This window comes from Balearica regulorum, chromosome 7 (assembly GCF_011004875.1).
Source record: "Balearica regulorum gibbericeps isolate bBalReg1 chromosome 7, bBalReg1.pri, whole genome shotgun sequence".
In the NCBI taxonomy this organism is placed as follows: domain Eukaryota; kingdom Metazoa; phylum Chordata; class Aves; order Gruiformes; family Gruidae; genus Balearica; species Balearica regulorum.
In genome coordinates, this window is record NC_046190.1 from 30,632,302 (window position 1) to 30,647,869 (window position 15,568).

At 38.5% G+C, this 15,568-nt stretch overlaps 1 protein-coding gene across 2 annotated transcripts in view; it reads right to left on the reverse strand.

Annotated features, from left to right (window-relative positions):
* The window catches only part of BMPR1A (bone morphogenetic protein receptor type 1A), an 86,494-nt gene that overhangs the window by 14,539 nt on the left and 56,387 nt on the right, over positions 1–15,568 (reverse strand). For both annotated transcript variants that reach the window (XM_075758767.1, XM_075758766.1), the window contains 2 exons: positions 11,598–11,805; positions 342–504 (listed from right to left, as the gene is read on the reverse strand). In XM_075758767.1, the coding sequence (XP_075614882.1) occupies positions 342–504; positions 11,598–11,664 (230 nt within the window). In that variant the 5' untranslated portion in view covers positions 11,665–11,805. The remainder of the gene's footprint in view (positions 1–341; positions 505–11,597; positions 11,806–15,568) is intronic.

A 15,568-nucleotide genomic window follows, 5' to 3' on the forward strand; every position in this document is an offset into this window, starting at 1 on the left:
AAGCAGGTGGTCATATCAGAAGGTTTAGATTTGGGTCATTTAATACTCACTCGGTTATAAAATGCTACAGGTTACTTAAACCTCAGTCCTTCAAAGCAGTTGCTGGGGGCAAAATGACCAGTTGCAAATGACCAGTTCTAAGGTATGGTGAAAGCAGTATTGTTTATGTACAGATAACCGTGGGTTTTAGTGCTCAGCTCTCCACAGAACCAGTGAGTTTCTAATTGATTATGGTCAAATCACCCAATAGAAGCTCAGTCAGTACCCCAGAGATAGTTTGCTCTCACAAGCAAAAATGAGCCTCTTCAAAGAGCCTCTTCTATCCTGTATGTAATACTTACATGCATGTGTTATTAATAGCATCATCTGGACAATGTCCTGAGCAGTAGCACTTAAGAAAAGGTAAGGTGTCTTCTGGAGCGAGTGTTACTCCATTTGCTTGTTTCTTTTGGTCAGGATTTGTCTTCATTCCTGTGCCATGAGGCATGCTGTTTAGATTTTGCCCTGGACATTTGAAAAAAGTAAAAACACCAAAGAATCTCTCTGATAACTGTTGAAGAGCTTTACAGGCAAAACATGACAATAGAATAATTATAGTAACAAATAATTAAATTATACAAGAACATAAGAACCTCCTCACCCAGCATTATGGCAGAAATTTCAGTTAATCATTTTATTCTAGAAATACCTAGCTCAAATTTTTTATATCTTAACAGCAGATCCAACCATAATCAATATAAACAGAAAGAGGATATTTTCCCTTTCTGAGGTAGGGCAGAAAAGTAGTGATGTAACTAGCAAGAATTTTCTGAAGAAAGCCTCTCTTATTCATGTGTTTAGAAAACTAAAGTGCTGACCGCTTGATAACCACAACAGTATAATTTTATGCATGACTGAATGTACTTAATATGCAATTTTCTAATTTTCTGAACTGAAGTAATTTTTTTTTTGGATTCACAGTCTCATAGGAGAACAGTAATAACTCCAAAATCTCTTGGGTTTTTTGATCTCTGTATGCATTAGTACTTCAAAACAGAGCTAAAGTAAATCTTGTTTGCAAATTAAATTTCAGTAAATGACATGAATATCCACACAAATGAGCTTTCAGAGAATAAAAATAGGGCTAAATTATGTTCCAAGGAGCCCTCAATTTCTCAACAGTAGGAGAGTTGAGCATCATTTGTTCTAGTTCATATTATTAAAGTGCATTTGCGAATGTAGGCATTCAGAAGAAAAAAATCCATCTGTTTTCTTCTTAGCAAAGAACATCCAGAAAAAAAAAATTAGGAACATCATCTGCCTCATTTGGAATAAGCTTTGTGAGTACTATATGAGATGAGAACATCATTCATCTCCTCCAGCTTTATCACGCACAATTTTATCAACAGAAAATTTCTTTCTGTCCATCTCTTGACAGTATTCTTGGCTCTAAGTCCCCAAGGTGTGAACCGATAAGGCTACAAGAGTTGTGAACAGACTACCACCTTCACTGACACAACTTACAGCAAGGGTCTGTGGGAGGCTCAGTATACAAGGTAAGAGAACAGCCAGTTAGGACCAATAGAAGCTTTTACAAATTCATTATAATGAAGAAAGTGGAGGTACCTCAGTACCTCTCAAAAAGATTTTAGTCACAATAAAAATTTCAATTTATCTGAGAATTAAAAAAAAAAAAAAAAAAAAAAAAAATTCTGACCAGGAAACTCATGGTCTCTTTTAACAGATTCTTGTGGCTTCCTGTCAAACCCACTGAACACTAGCTGTAGCCATCAAGAACCTTACTCTCATGTTGTACCTTCCTTGAAAGATGTACAGAAAAATTTGATTAAAACCCTGTGCAGATACCACCCTCTGTATCATTCTATTGTAACATCCACTACATCATTCAGCCAAATGTGTGATTAAGTATTTGTGAAATTTGATCTTGTGCTATAAAAAACATACTTGCATATTTCCTTATTTAATTAAGCACACCCAGTCCATTGTCCCCATTTTGCAATTTCCCTGAAAGTAATGAAACTGTGCCTTTTTCAGATACAATTAAGAGTATATCCTAAGTACAGCACCATTTACAAAACCCCTCAAATCACTTTGCCACATTTTATTTGAAATGTAGTTTTCAAACAGTACTTCAGTAATACCTGCGTTAAATATTCCCGGTATGTACAGACTTAACAAGAAAGAAGGTCCAGCGCTAGAATAACACAGAGTTTACCTGTGCAATAGATATTTCCGATTTAAACCAAAAGGAATTCTGCATGTATGAAATAGCAGCTCCTCCATCTGTCCCCTCTCTCTTTCTACAGATTTCTTCCCAGCATAAACTGAAAGCTCATTTTAATACTGTGCTACAGATGTTACACAACATTCTGTATTCACATTTAAGAGATCCTTACCTGCTCAGAGAACAGGTAATTCCACTTAATATTTAAAGGAAAAGCTACTGCATATGTACAAATATTTTCTTTCCTTCTAATTTGGTTGAACTACTAAGGTATCTTTCCTAATTAAGATTATAAAAACTCCTTTATCTTCCAAGATATTCCACATGTTAAAAAGTCTGAATACTTTATGATCTATGTCTCACAGTCACTCATCCATCTTCCTACCCTGAGCACTGAATGCAGCATTTTTTCAATTCATTGTAAGAGAAATCAAGGAACCCTTAAAGCATAGCTTCTCCTAGCTCAGAAGAGAAAGAACAAAATTTTTATGCAGATCTAGAATCTTTTAAAGCAGTATTTATTCTTTGTAAACTAACACCGAAGCATGACTATGGGCGTATCGACCTTTTATACTAAAACTGAGATGAAATACATTTTCCTCTTATTACAATGGATTGTATAACAAGATTTATGAAGAACACATACCAAATAAATCCAAAATAGAAAACTGTAATTTCCAAGAACCAGCATTTTGTCTTTTGTACAGTTTATATAGGCAAAGATTTTTATTCAAAGCAAAAACAGACTACAAGTTCACTATCTTTGTAATGTGAAAGAGAAACAATACTCCATGGTAGCTTTTTTCATCTTTAAGGTAACCTTTGTGAATTGCACAAAGAAGGGGGTGGGGAGGCACGAGGGGGAAGAAAGAAAAAACCCCAACCAACAATCCCCGCTGCCCCCCCCAAAAAAAAACCCCAACACCCAACTAACTGCCTTACTCTTGCATTTTTACTTTCTAAGACTGTAAAGAGAACTCTTATTAAACAGGAGTCTAATTCCAGGGAAGGAAGAAAAAGGAAAATATTGAGACTGTTTAGGATCACTTCAGAAGAAAGTTTTTAATAGCCCCCATCTTGGTATTATCCCAAACTGTATCCTTTACTGCAGTACAATTAATCCTCAGCATTTCAAGAAAGATCAGTGTCTAGCTGAAAGATGCTAGGTATTGGGAACGGCTTCTATTCACCTGAGATGTTAAGAGGGCAGATCAAGATCCAAATGGGGTCCCAGGATGTTTCATTGCTCGTTTTCCTAGTTACTAGACACTGGGTAAAAGAACAAGAGTAAATGAAGGATATGCTTAAATGACATCTTGCTTTAGGAACCACCTGATATTCTTGCATCAGTGCTCTCATCATCCCACATCCTCAGAGCTCCACCCTTCAAACATTCACACTGCTTTATCTTCCTTCTGGGAGCAGGACTGAGAAAGGGAGGATCACGTTTTAGGGATCTTGTGACACTACACTACTTGATGACGTAATTAATGGCTTCTCTTCCATGACACATGCAGTTGTCAGCTCTGCGGTGCAGCTAAGAAACACACATACACAGACCTTACATAACCTTCAAAGGGTTAAGTGCTATGCATTAATACACACAGCTTCAAAAGAAAAAGGTTTGCACCGAAGTACGGTACCCAGAAATTTCAGGCACAGCAAAGCTTCTTTCTCCATCATTTCCTACCCTCTACCTGTAAACTGCACAGGGCTGGTGAGGCAAAATAATAAACATTAGCAGCAAATGAACTGTCACACACTGGCGGACTTGTTCAAGATCCTGGACCAGTTTCAGCCTGTTTGTCCAGCCTTGAGAACGATACTATCATATACCTTTAAGCATACAAACTGCTCCATAATGTATATTTTACCACATTTCAAAAACTGAAAACATTCAATGAAATATCAGTGATAGTGAGCTGGAACATTCTCCTCTTCTCACGTAACCACAGCGTAAAACAACAAAGAGAAATAAGCTGATGGGACTTCAAGTTCCCAGTTTGTCATTTGCTCTGCTCTATTACAACATCATCTCACACACACTGCATTAATTTTAAATTTCTAGAAGTGTGAACTGCTCCAGATAAGAAGGTATTTAAATGGCTTTATGTTTAAAATTAAACTTTTTTTAATAAAAAGGAATAATGCCTGCCAATGTATCATATCCAGCCCTTAATCAAAAATAGAAATTATTCAAAGAACTACTTCTTCCAATCATAGAAAATAAGTTAGACTACAAAATGTATTTTAAAGCAGCACAGTAAAAATCCCACTAGGTTAGAAACGTAAGCCTACTTGAAAGCATGGCTTCAAATACTAATATTAATATGGATAATCTTTAAAAGGTACTGTGCGTGACAGTGAAGTGTTATTAACCACTGAAAACTGAGCTAACTTGGTTGCAACTCAGTGCCAGGAGACATACATAATTTCATTAAGTCTTCTGATCTAAGAAAAGATTTGTGTGATCCATAAAAAAACAGCTCTTAAGAAATGCAGAGACAAAGAGCAGTAAGTGAAAGAAGACAAGTACAAAAGCCAAATTATGCCTAGAATTTCTTATTTACCTGTATCCCCCCTAGCTCCCCAAACAAAGTTGCAATGCTAGAACTAGTAGCCTACAGCATTCAAGTTGTTCAATAGCCTTCTGAATTCATAATATAGTTGTTCCACATAAAAACGTTTTTATTCCAGAGTATATTATCCTTAAAAGGAATTTATCCTAGCAGCACTACAGTACTCTCAGCATTTCTTTGTAGCTATTCTGATCCAAGCTTGTAAAACCCAATAAATTCAATATTTAAATAAAAAGAATCTTTGTCAGAAGACCACCACCACCTGCCTTTCTGCTGGTGCTAAAGCTGTTTGCCGGGGCTAGCTGACACTCAGGGCTTGCCCACACTGGGCTCTCTTCATACAAGATCAAAGTTGTATCAAAGCTCTTTATGTTAGATAGACCTTCCTTATGAAAAAGATGTACCTTGAAATTTTTATGCAGTAGTTTTAAATTACTTTTTCTTGCTTTAGGATGCAGATACTGCAAAATCATCCACTCCAACAAGAACATTTCACCTTTCTGCCTGTCACAAGCTTTTATAATGATTTAACATGTACTGCTATGTGATTCAAACCTCGGTACAACTGTTACAGCTTGAGGAAAATACTAGTACTTTTTCTTAAAACACAAAATAATTTAGAAAAATCAGAAAAAACCCTTTTTATGAATGCAAAGAAAAGATCTTAAATGCTTCTATGAGCTCCGTGTCTGGCATTTTAACCATAATTCTCCCTATAGTGCTTTTTTATATATCAAGCCTGGGATCTCCAAAGACCAGGCATGTTAGAGGCAGCTCCATCTAGCAGAACTGGTTCCTAAAAATCACAGCATGTTCCCAGACTACTCGTTTAAAATCTCTACCACCCTCCAGCTCTCCCAGGAGCTACACCAGCACTCAACACAGACAGGCAGCCCCTGCCCCCCTTATCTTCCCAGCCAGCAATCCCTAGCCTCTGCTCCCACTTTCTTTGCCTCCCAAAATCACTTCTGAAGACGACTACTCTCTGCTCTTCTGTATTCAGTACAAAAGCCAGAGACAAGAAAATTTTATGGGTATTTCACTTTAAAAAGTACACTGCATTCTAATTTAAATTAAATGGACTTCTAAACACTAAAGTTACTTAAAACTAAATGTGGAATTATAGTAATATATAACCTTTTAACCATACATTAAACTAACTTTAATCAGATGAATATTTAACAATACATGTTTGCTGCCCATGTTTTAAAGACCCATGCAGCCATTAAAAGGGGAAATCACTGGTAAACAGAACTACACTGTCCTCAAGTAATAGATCAGCTTCTGACAACTCGAAGTTCCTTCTGCAGATTTTAGAATATTTTGTTTCAGATTAGTTTATGTTTAAATTCAGTAACTATTTCACCTGAAATTCAGAAAGTGCATAAAAGCAAAAAAATTAGGATCTTTTTCTAATCAAATCTTTGAATAAAAGTAAGTATGACAGTGAAGTCAAATCTCAACAGATTTTTTTTCAGTTCACTAACAGACAATGCCAACCTTAATAAGTCCTTTTTAATATTAATGTTAATTATTTTAAAATTTAACTTTCAATAAACATTTTTTCATATATATTGGATGCTATTAACACATTTTTAGTCAACTAATTTACAAAGTAAAATACTGGTCTTCTGTGGTGTCTCTGAAGAATGCAAAGCTGTGACAAACCACATATCTAACATTACATCATATAATAAACTGACTGTAATGAAGTACAAAATTTAGGAGAATGTGTTTAAGTACACATTAAGTTCTTTAACTACTCCATTAAGTATATTGATTAGTTATGCTCATCAATGCATTATAAAAGCAAAGAAAGAACTCTACTCAGAAGTAAAAGCGGTTCTCTGAACTAAAAGCCTGCACTAGTGGGAAGCCAAAAGCATATTTACCACAGTCCTCAACTGCAATTGGATCTGATAAACTCTTGCCTTAGATGAGCAAAAGTAGGTGGATCAAGATGCAGGGCAAGTCACAGGTCCATAGTGAGAAAGGAAACACAAAAATGTTTTTCTTGAAAAGGCTGCTATTAAATCTAGCCATCTGCTACCCAGGCTTATTTTTGATCATTTCTCAACGTAAGTGAAGAAGTCCCATGAGTTATAAAGAAGATACAATCCAAAGGGTCACCACTGTGTCCCCCTGCTCCGTAGTACCAACCTCAGAAACAGCAGCTGTTCACCAATAATTTCATGGAATTGCTTCTTGTTTTCTGCTGTTGTTGTAAGAATATCTTCACATTAATCAACACATGCAGCCACCTGCTTTTTAAAGTTACCTATTAAGGAATCTGGTGTATATATACACATGCATGTATACTGACACACTTGCTATTATCATTCTCTCACGCCTTGGTAAGCCCTGAAATTTCTACCATTTTGCAGAAGTCTCCAAAACAAATGAGGGAGCAAGCCATTAAGTTGGGTGCTAGACATTGAAAGTACGCACGCTGGGTGTTTCTACTTTCTCTGCTTTCCCTTTCTCTTTCTGTAAATCACACAAATTCTCTTCAGTTCCTCTTTATGTGTTTTCTCCACATCTTTTGGTTCCTTTATAGGCAGGATGTTACAAAAATGCATCATATTTTCCTTGTTGAAACTATTATTTCCACTTTCCATTTCCACTTACTACACTTTTTGATTTAGAACTCTTATTTCCTCTAAACATTTCAAATACCTGATGACTATCAACTTTATTCTTTCCTCCTCCCCAAGCACAACTCCTCCATGAATCTAGGGACAAGCAGAGAGACTTGACTGTTTTTCTACTCACCACCTCTAGAAACCAAGCCTATTTCTTATGTTTGAAGACAAGCCCTTAGGCAACTTGCATCAAAGAACCAACAACATTTCAGCAAGCTCAACTTTCCCATGGCTTTCAGAACTCACCCAGTATTGATCTGAAAGTCAGAAATATTCTTAGACAAGGCAATTTCTTCTTTAGAAGCCAAAAATAAAAAATTTACAGGGTCTTTAAACTTAATTGAACTGTATTATTTATTAGAAGCTATTTATTGAAGCATTATTAATAAATGTGATCAGGGAAGGAGTTAATGTAATTTAAGTCACTCTAAAACCTGCGTATTTGTATGATTATTTCTATTTGTATCTTGAGAAAAAAAATTTTGTTCTTTCAGTTGCTATTGCCTTTGAGTAAAATGCTGAATATTGACTAATGCAAAGGGGTAACCATGATTTCGTAAAAAGAACAAAGCATATCACTCCCAACCTGTTCAAGGGAAGAAGCTGGTATCTTCTGCAAGAAGCAGCAAAACTGTTTGAATACCAGCAGAACAAGCTCCACTGCAAAATGCAATGTCTGAGAGTATTTTAGAGTAGAAGAGACCTCTAGAAGTCAGCTGGTACCATCACCTAGTCAAAGCAGGACCAACTTCTAAGTTCAAGCAGGTTGTTCAGAGCCATTCTGGTAAAGTTTTTACTTTCTCCAAGGACAGATATTGCACCTCTCCAGGCAGCCTGCCCTAATGCTTGACCACATTCACAGTGTAATGAGTTTGTGTGGCAAGGTTTCAGTAGCAGAGGGGTAGCAGGGGTGGCTTCTGCAAGAAGCTGCTAGAAGCTTCCCCTGTGTCCAACAGAGCCAATGCCAGCTGGCTCCAAGACGGACCTGCCACTGGCCAAGGCCAAGCCAATCAGCACCTCTGTGATAACATATTTAAGAAGGGAAAAAACAGCTTAGAAGGAGCTTTTGCAGCCAGAGAGAGGAGTGAGAAGATGATGTAAGAAACTCTGCAAACACCAAGCCCATGGACGAAGGATGAGGGGGTGTAGAGATTCCACCTGTAGCCCATGGAGGACCCCACACCAGAGCAGGTGGAGACACCTGAAGGAGGCTGTGACCCTGTGGGGGACCCCCGCTGGAGCAAGCTCCTGGCAGGACCTGCAGCCCCGTGGAGAGAGGAGCCCACACCAGAGCAGGTTTGCTGGCAGGACTTGTGACCCCGTGGGGGACCCCACACTGGAGCAGTCTGTTTCTGAAGGTCTGCACCCTGCGGGACAGACCCATGCTGGAGCAGTTCATGGGACTGTAGCCCGTGGGAAGGACTCACACTGGAGAAGTTTGTGAAGGACTGTCTCCTGTGAGAGGGATTCCATCCTGGAGCAGGGGAAGAATGAGAGGAGTCCTCCTCCTGAGGGGGAAGGAGCAGCAGAAACAACATGTGACCAACTGACCGTAACTGCCATTCCCCGTCCCCCTGTGCTGCTGAGCGGGGAGTAGGTTGAAACTGGGAGTGAAGTTGAGCCTGTGAAGATGGAAGGGGTGGGGGGAGGTGTTTTAAGATCTGATTTTATTTCTCATTGCTCTACTCTGTTTTGCTTGGTAATACATTAGATGAATTTTTCTTTAAGTTCAGTCTGTTTTGCCCATGATGATAATCGGTGAGTGATCTCTCCCTATCTCGACCCACAAGCATTTCATTGTACCTTTTGTCCCCTGAAGGAGGGGGAGTGATAGAGCGGCTCTGGTAGGCACCTGGCCTCCAGCCAGGGTCAACCCACCACACACAGTGAAAATCTCTTTCCTAATTTCTCACGAATATTTCCTTTATTGTGATTTGTATGCATTAGCAATCTAAACACCTTAGAGCTACCTGTAAATATTTGTAAATCTGTACTATAAATTTAAACTATACCCAAACTAAGCTATTTCTGTCTAAATAGACTGAGCTATTTCTTGCCAATTAAAAATTCTATGTCCACAACAGGAAGAGGGACTGGTCTTGAGAATATTACTCTCCCAACTTAACTAATGTAACAAAGATGGAAGAATCCCGGATTTATGTTCGTTTTGTTGCTTTCAACTTCGAAATGTTTGCTGCAATGGCAAAGCTTCAAACCAAGACCAGTGCTCTTCCCCACTCCTGAAATACATGTGTGCATGCATACACACATGCATAGAGTGAATCAAGCCAAACATCAGCACTTAAAATGCATACCTAGAAGGTAGGAGATAGTATTCTGAGCCCCTGCAGGCTAAGAAGATGAAAGCGCTCAAATAACTTGGCAATTATACAGGAACACTCGTCCAGTTTTGGAAGAAAGTGTTTACAATTCTGTAGGCTGTACTCAATGATACAGAAGCCTTCAGTGTATTCGTGGTAGCCACCTGGACTGAACCCCAAAGGAAACTCAAAAGGAAGAATGGCAGTTTTAAGTATCTTTAACAAACTGCAATTCTGCACAGATCCAGAGAGAGGACTTCTGTTCCATAAAAGCTTAGCTGTGAATGTGTGTGTGGGATGGTACTCGAAAGAGCTTAAAGATGATCCTCCTTGCACTGAGGCACTATTCATTTAATTCGGGTCTTAGTGTAGTTGACAGCTCATTCCTGGTCAATTCCAGGTAAAATATCTTCGGTGTCATTTATATTTGCCGCTTAATAAAGGTTATGTTTAAGGGTACAGTCTTGTGCTCTGCCTAAGTGCTTCCTCCCACCCAGGTTAAGTCTGCTCTTAAAATCAGTTGTCAAGCTATGTATCAAACATAGCCCGATAGAGACAGCTCCGCTAAGTCCTTTAATCTAATACTTCAGGTACACACCAGAAACGGAACATAAAGATTGTAATTTCGGTACTTACCAGGCTTCCTCCTCTCTCCATTTAAAGAATAACAATTGAGTGAACCCATTAAAGTAAATAGGTCAAAGAATATCTCAAAATAAAATCAAGCACTAAGCAATAATTGACATAAGCATGGAAAGAGAATATAAACCCTTTTATATTCAAGTATTAAAATGGCAGTATTCAATTAGTCTTCTCTATTTCCCTGGAAACATATGGAAAGTTCTATATACTCAACTCAAACATGTGAGAGGGGCACAGCTGGGAGAACAAGAAATCTTACCCAGAGACCAGCTATGGATGTACATGCTTGACGGACATGGAGAGCACTACTGTTCACGCCCCAAACATGATATGCTATACCACTAACAGCTCAGATACCGTTCTGCTATTCTGACACTTCTCTGAACTACAAGCAATTACAGAATGAAATTTGCCAGGTACAGCTGCTAATAAGGAGTAAGAAAATAATAAAATGGATTTTCCCACAAACTAGTTATAATCTTTATACTTAAGCTTCAATTCCTGATAGAGCACAAGACATTTACATTGGCTGGTTCCCAATACTTTTCTTTTTAATTCAACCCAATTTGACAGAAGAGTTTAAAGTCCTAATGATAACTGGATTTCCAGAAGTTTTTGATAACTGGTGGCTGGAAAGACAACAGACATACAAATGAGTATTTTCACTAACTGAAACCCAGGCTATTGTGAACATCCCATAGCCTCACCTCAGCCCATTGAGTAGGCATAAGAAGTTCATTTAGATTATTTACGCCACACTATCTCTTGGCTGCTGGGAGCATCACAAGGCTTGGGAAACTGCACACTGCATTTCTTCAGTGGGTCAAGTTTAAAGGAATCAAAAATGATCTGAGCTGATCTGAAATTCTGCTGCTGATATAACTTGCTCCACAGTGTACTAGGCATTTCTGGTATTGCCTCTATTTATGCATTTGGTAAAATAGACCTCATCTATAATACGTACTACAACAACATATGAACACTATAATGTCCTTCTTTTTCGGGAAGTGTCCATGTCAGGCAGATAAGCCACCTGCCTGCAAAAGAACAAGAAACAAACAAAAAGCACCAAACCCCAAACAAACAAAAAAACCCAACCAAAACACCAAAACCCTACACCAACCACTGGAATACAGTGTCTCAGTTACAGATGAAAAATATAAACTTATTTCAACTAGTACATATTTACCTTGAACATGGAGAATTATAAGCAGGTAGGCTCCAAGCAATCGCTCATAAACTCTCAATCGAGTCATTGTTCACTTTTAATACTTCCTGTTCAAGGCAACTCGCCCTTCTGCTTGACAACTGTTAAGCTTAGTCTGTTCGGTGAAGCCTAATACAAGATTTGGTGCTTGACTGCAAAGATGCTTTTGTAACTTTTCCAACTTCGTTTCCTGAAAGATATAGTAAAAGAAAGTGTTAAGAAACTCCTTGCATTTCTGAAACAAGAAACACCCTCAATATTTTTTATCACAATGATCATAACCATGTGGCTGCAAAACATAATTAAAAATGCATATGTTTGTTAAGTTTAATAACTGAAAACATTAGCAGTATTTAGTATCCAGCGGAACAGCAGGGTTCTTCTGAAATACACATTTTTGGTAACAACCCAAAGGAATGTTTTTACATTCCTATTGAAAATATTAGATATATTAACTCACTAGTCACAGCCATATATTTTAGACTCACATACAGCCATCACAGATAATACTCAAGATTAACATGTAAATCTGAAAAATATTTTCTTTACAGAAATTAAAATTTATACTTATTTTTCTTAAAAATGAAACTCAATGGTGACTTCCCATAATATTTATTGTGGGGGAAAAAGCAACACCACATTGAGCCACCAGTTGAAAAATGCTCGCAGAGAAGCTTTATTGCAATAAAACCCCAGCCTCTCTGCTGGATGAAAGCTAAATTTGTATTAAAATAGTTTGTTTAGTTATGTAATTTACTTACAGTGTTAGTTTTGTCTTTTCTAGACTAGCACTGTGTCTTTAAAAAACCCCAAGAGAACACAACACAATCTCATTTAATATTTGAATGAAGAAATTAATTTCTCACTTAGCATCAACTATATTCCAGTCCCTCTTCCTGTAGACTACTGTGCTATATAGCATTTTCTGGAGAAAAGAAAGTTAGCTCAGTTCATAATACCAACAAACATTTATTATTAATCTGTTAACTCCAACTCAAAATCCTGATATCAATCTGGATTGCCAAGTTTTGTGCAGATTAATCCCTCCTGAAAAATTATGCTACTATATGCACACGCCATTTGCTCCAGACATAAAATATAATTCTACACATCCAATGGATGAACACATAGCTAAGACAGCCAAATTGAATAAAAGTTACTCTTCCAGACTGCAGTGTGGTCACGTTCTGCTTAACGAACTTTCTCCAGCGATTCACAAGGGAAGCGTAATTGGGCTTCAAAGGACTAAAAAGCAGCTCAAACACCTAAATAGTTAATCGCAACAAAAGCGACGTTGCACAAAGCCGAACAGAGGAGTGATTTTGCCTTTCCTTGGCCTCTTGTTTCGGTGGGCTTGACCCCCCTGACCCCTGTCAGCCTGGCGCTGCTCATGAATGCCAAAACTGGCGTTTGCTCGGGGATGGGCCGCAATTACTGTTGGTGGCCGCTTCCACCATCAATAACTCAATCTGTCTGTCGGTGAGACCCAAGAACTTTTCATTTTAATTAGTGCTTCGGAGGCATTTAACATGGAGGCAAATTAGTGGCCAAGCCGGGAGGTGTCCGTCACTTTCAATTTCGACCCCCGACCCCTGGCCTACTTTTCACACGTCTCTGACTTCTCCCTAATGAAGCGACAAAGCGCCTCCGCGCCAGAGGAAGCTGGGGCGAGCTGCGGGACAGGCAGGCGCTGCTCCCCGAATGCCGCGCTGCAGCAGCCCCAGTGTTGGCCACGATTGCTGCCAGGTTACGGCGGGCCGGACTCGCAACGACGCGCTTTGCAGATGTCCTAAGCACTACTACCTTCAAAATAAACTTCCTGGTGAGGCAGAGGTAAAAGCACTACGGGAACAAAAATACTCTGTTTAGTGTTTCCTAATCACAAGAAACAGGACCGATTCTGACCGCTGACAGGGAACGTCCTTCTAGCTATAAAACCAATGGGCCAGCAACATAAGTCTGTAAGTATTACTGCTTTATTCCATGTTTCAACTGCAATGAACTTCAATCCTCAATAAAACACGTGGACTGCCAACAGCTTGCATGTAGTAAAACAACAAAGGCTTTATTTACAGTATTATTTTTGCAGTCCATCAAAAGGAAAAAAACCCACTAATAGTCTGTTTAAAGTATATTTAAAAATGATTTCCGTCTGTCTCCTTCATGCAAGCTTTAGTAAGGACTACATATTCTCACTCTTCCCCATTTCAAGAGTAGGAGTGTTTTAAACGTTCAGAAAATTGGTGATCTCGCTCCCCAGTTCAATAAGGTAAGAGACCAATCTGCCACAGGAACTTAACGTGCAACGTGTATTTACCACTGTACCACATGGTACATCATATAAAAAAAAAAATCAAGAACAACTGGGAGGAAAAAAAAAAAAGAACATTTTAATGCAACCCACTTCCAATTTCATGGTGATTTTTGTTACGTGACACAATCTAAGGTAGTTTTTTAAAATGGTGCCAAAAATGAATAGGCTTATTCAAGAATGTAAGGCGCTCTGCTTAGAACCAGAATTATGTACCTGAATATTTCTTTCATTAATATTTTGCTTTTCACAGATATATATGTATTAAAATGTAATAAAATGACACTGAGAACAAGTTCTGTTATCATTCCCCATTTAAAAATCATTCTAATTTGAGAATGTCTATCAGCATTTAAAAGACTATCTTAAAAATGGGAAGTAAAACCCAGCAGGGCTGCAATTCCCTTCTCTTCCCCTGAAATGCAGATATGATGCCTTAGTACTATAATGGAGTTATCTTTCTGTTGCTGTTACTGTCAGCGTCAAGTTCGCCCTGAGCCAGGAGAGCCCTGCAGCTGGCTGCAGGGCTTGGGCAGAGCAGAACCGCTGAGCACTGAAGGTAATGTTTCACCGTTGGGCAGGTGAGCTTCAGCCACTGATGAAAAAACTACCGATTGACAATAAAATGTCCCAATAGGAACTACGTGAACTGCAGTGTGGACATACGTCCTATTCTACCACCCACACTACAGAAGCAACAAAGGTGGGTCAAAAACATGATGAGGATGGGGTTGAGGCAGTTTTTTCAGCGACCACAGTAAAATTCAGCTTTCCCGCCACAGCTATCAGAAGAGATTTCAGACATTTTTTACCCATCCTTTGAACTGTTCTTCCTTTTCCTCATGTAAGTTTCTGAGCTAAACAAAGACAATTAGTGCTCTAATAGCCTATGTTGCTCTTTCACAGAAAGGGAAACCAAAAACACTTCCTTTTTAAAATCACCTGGCACTCCAATATAGCTACATAGTTTAACAGCTTAAAGAAGTTTAAAAAAAAACAGACTAGCTGTTCTAGTGCTTCCACCAAAGCCACACCCCAAAATGACGTGGTTATGACCTTCGTATGAGAACAGCTTTCACTAAAACCAAACCAAACCACAACAAAGAATACAAAACTGAAGAGGCCGCAGTGACACCTTTTCTGAACCGTTTCCGGATTCCCATTAAAATGAAGACTGGCAGCCCCACTAAGGCACACTATCTAAAGTGAGCAACAGCTGGAATTTCTCCAAAACATGCCTGATATTAACAGTGTAGAATGACACAACTAAATGACTACTTCAAATGTGTTAAAGCACCAATTAACACCTGGAATGCTACTCTGCCAACAGAGCGATGCTGCAGAAATTCAAACCCATAAGCCAATCAGTTGATTGCAAAGTCCTCAATGTCTCTTTTTTCCCTATTGTAGCCATGAAGAACTATATTGTAGCCATTCAACTATAACCTGTTAAAGAGTAATTTATTCATCAATCATAACACTCAATTTGTCTTTGTAATTTATTATCCTTCCTAAAAATAGGTTATTGAAGAAAATGCTTTTGTTATTAAAACTGTGTGGGTTTTTTTCTGAACTGGAACTCAGCTGTGAATTCACGGCACTATCGATGCAGTCTAGCCCTATGCTCCGTGTGACTCCGAAT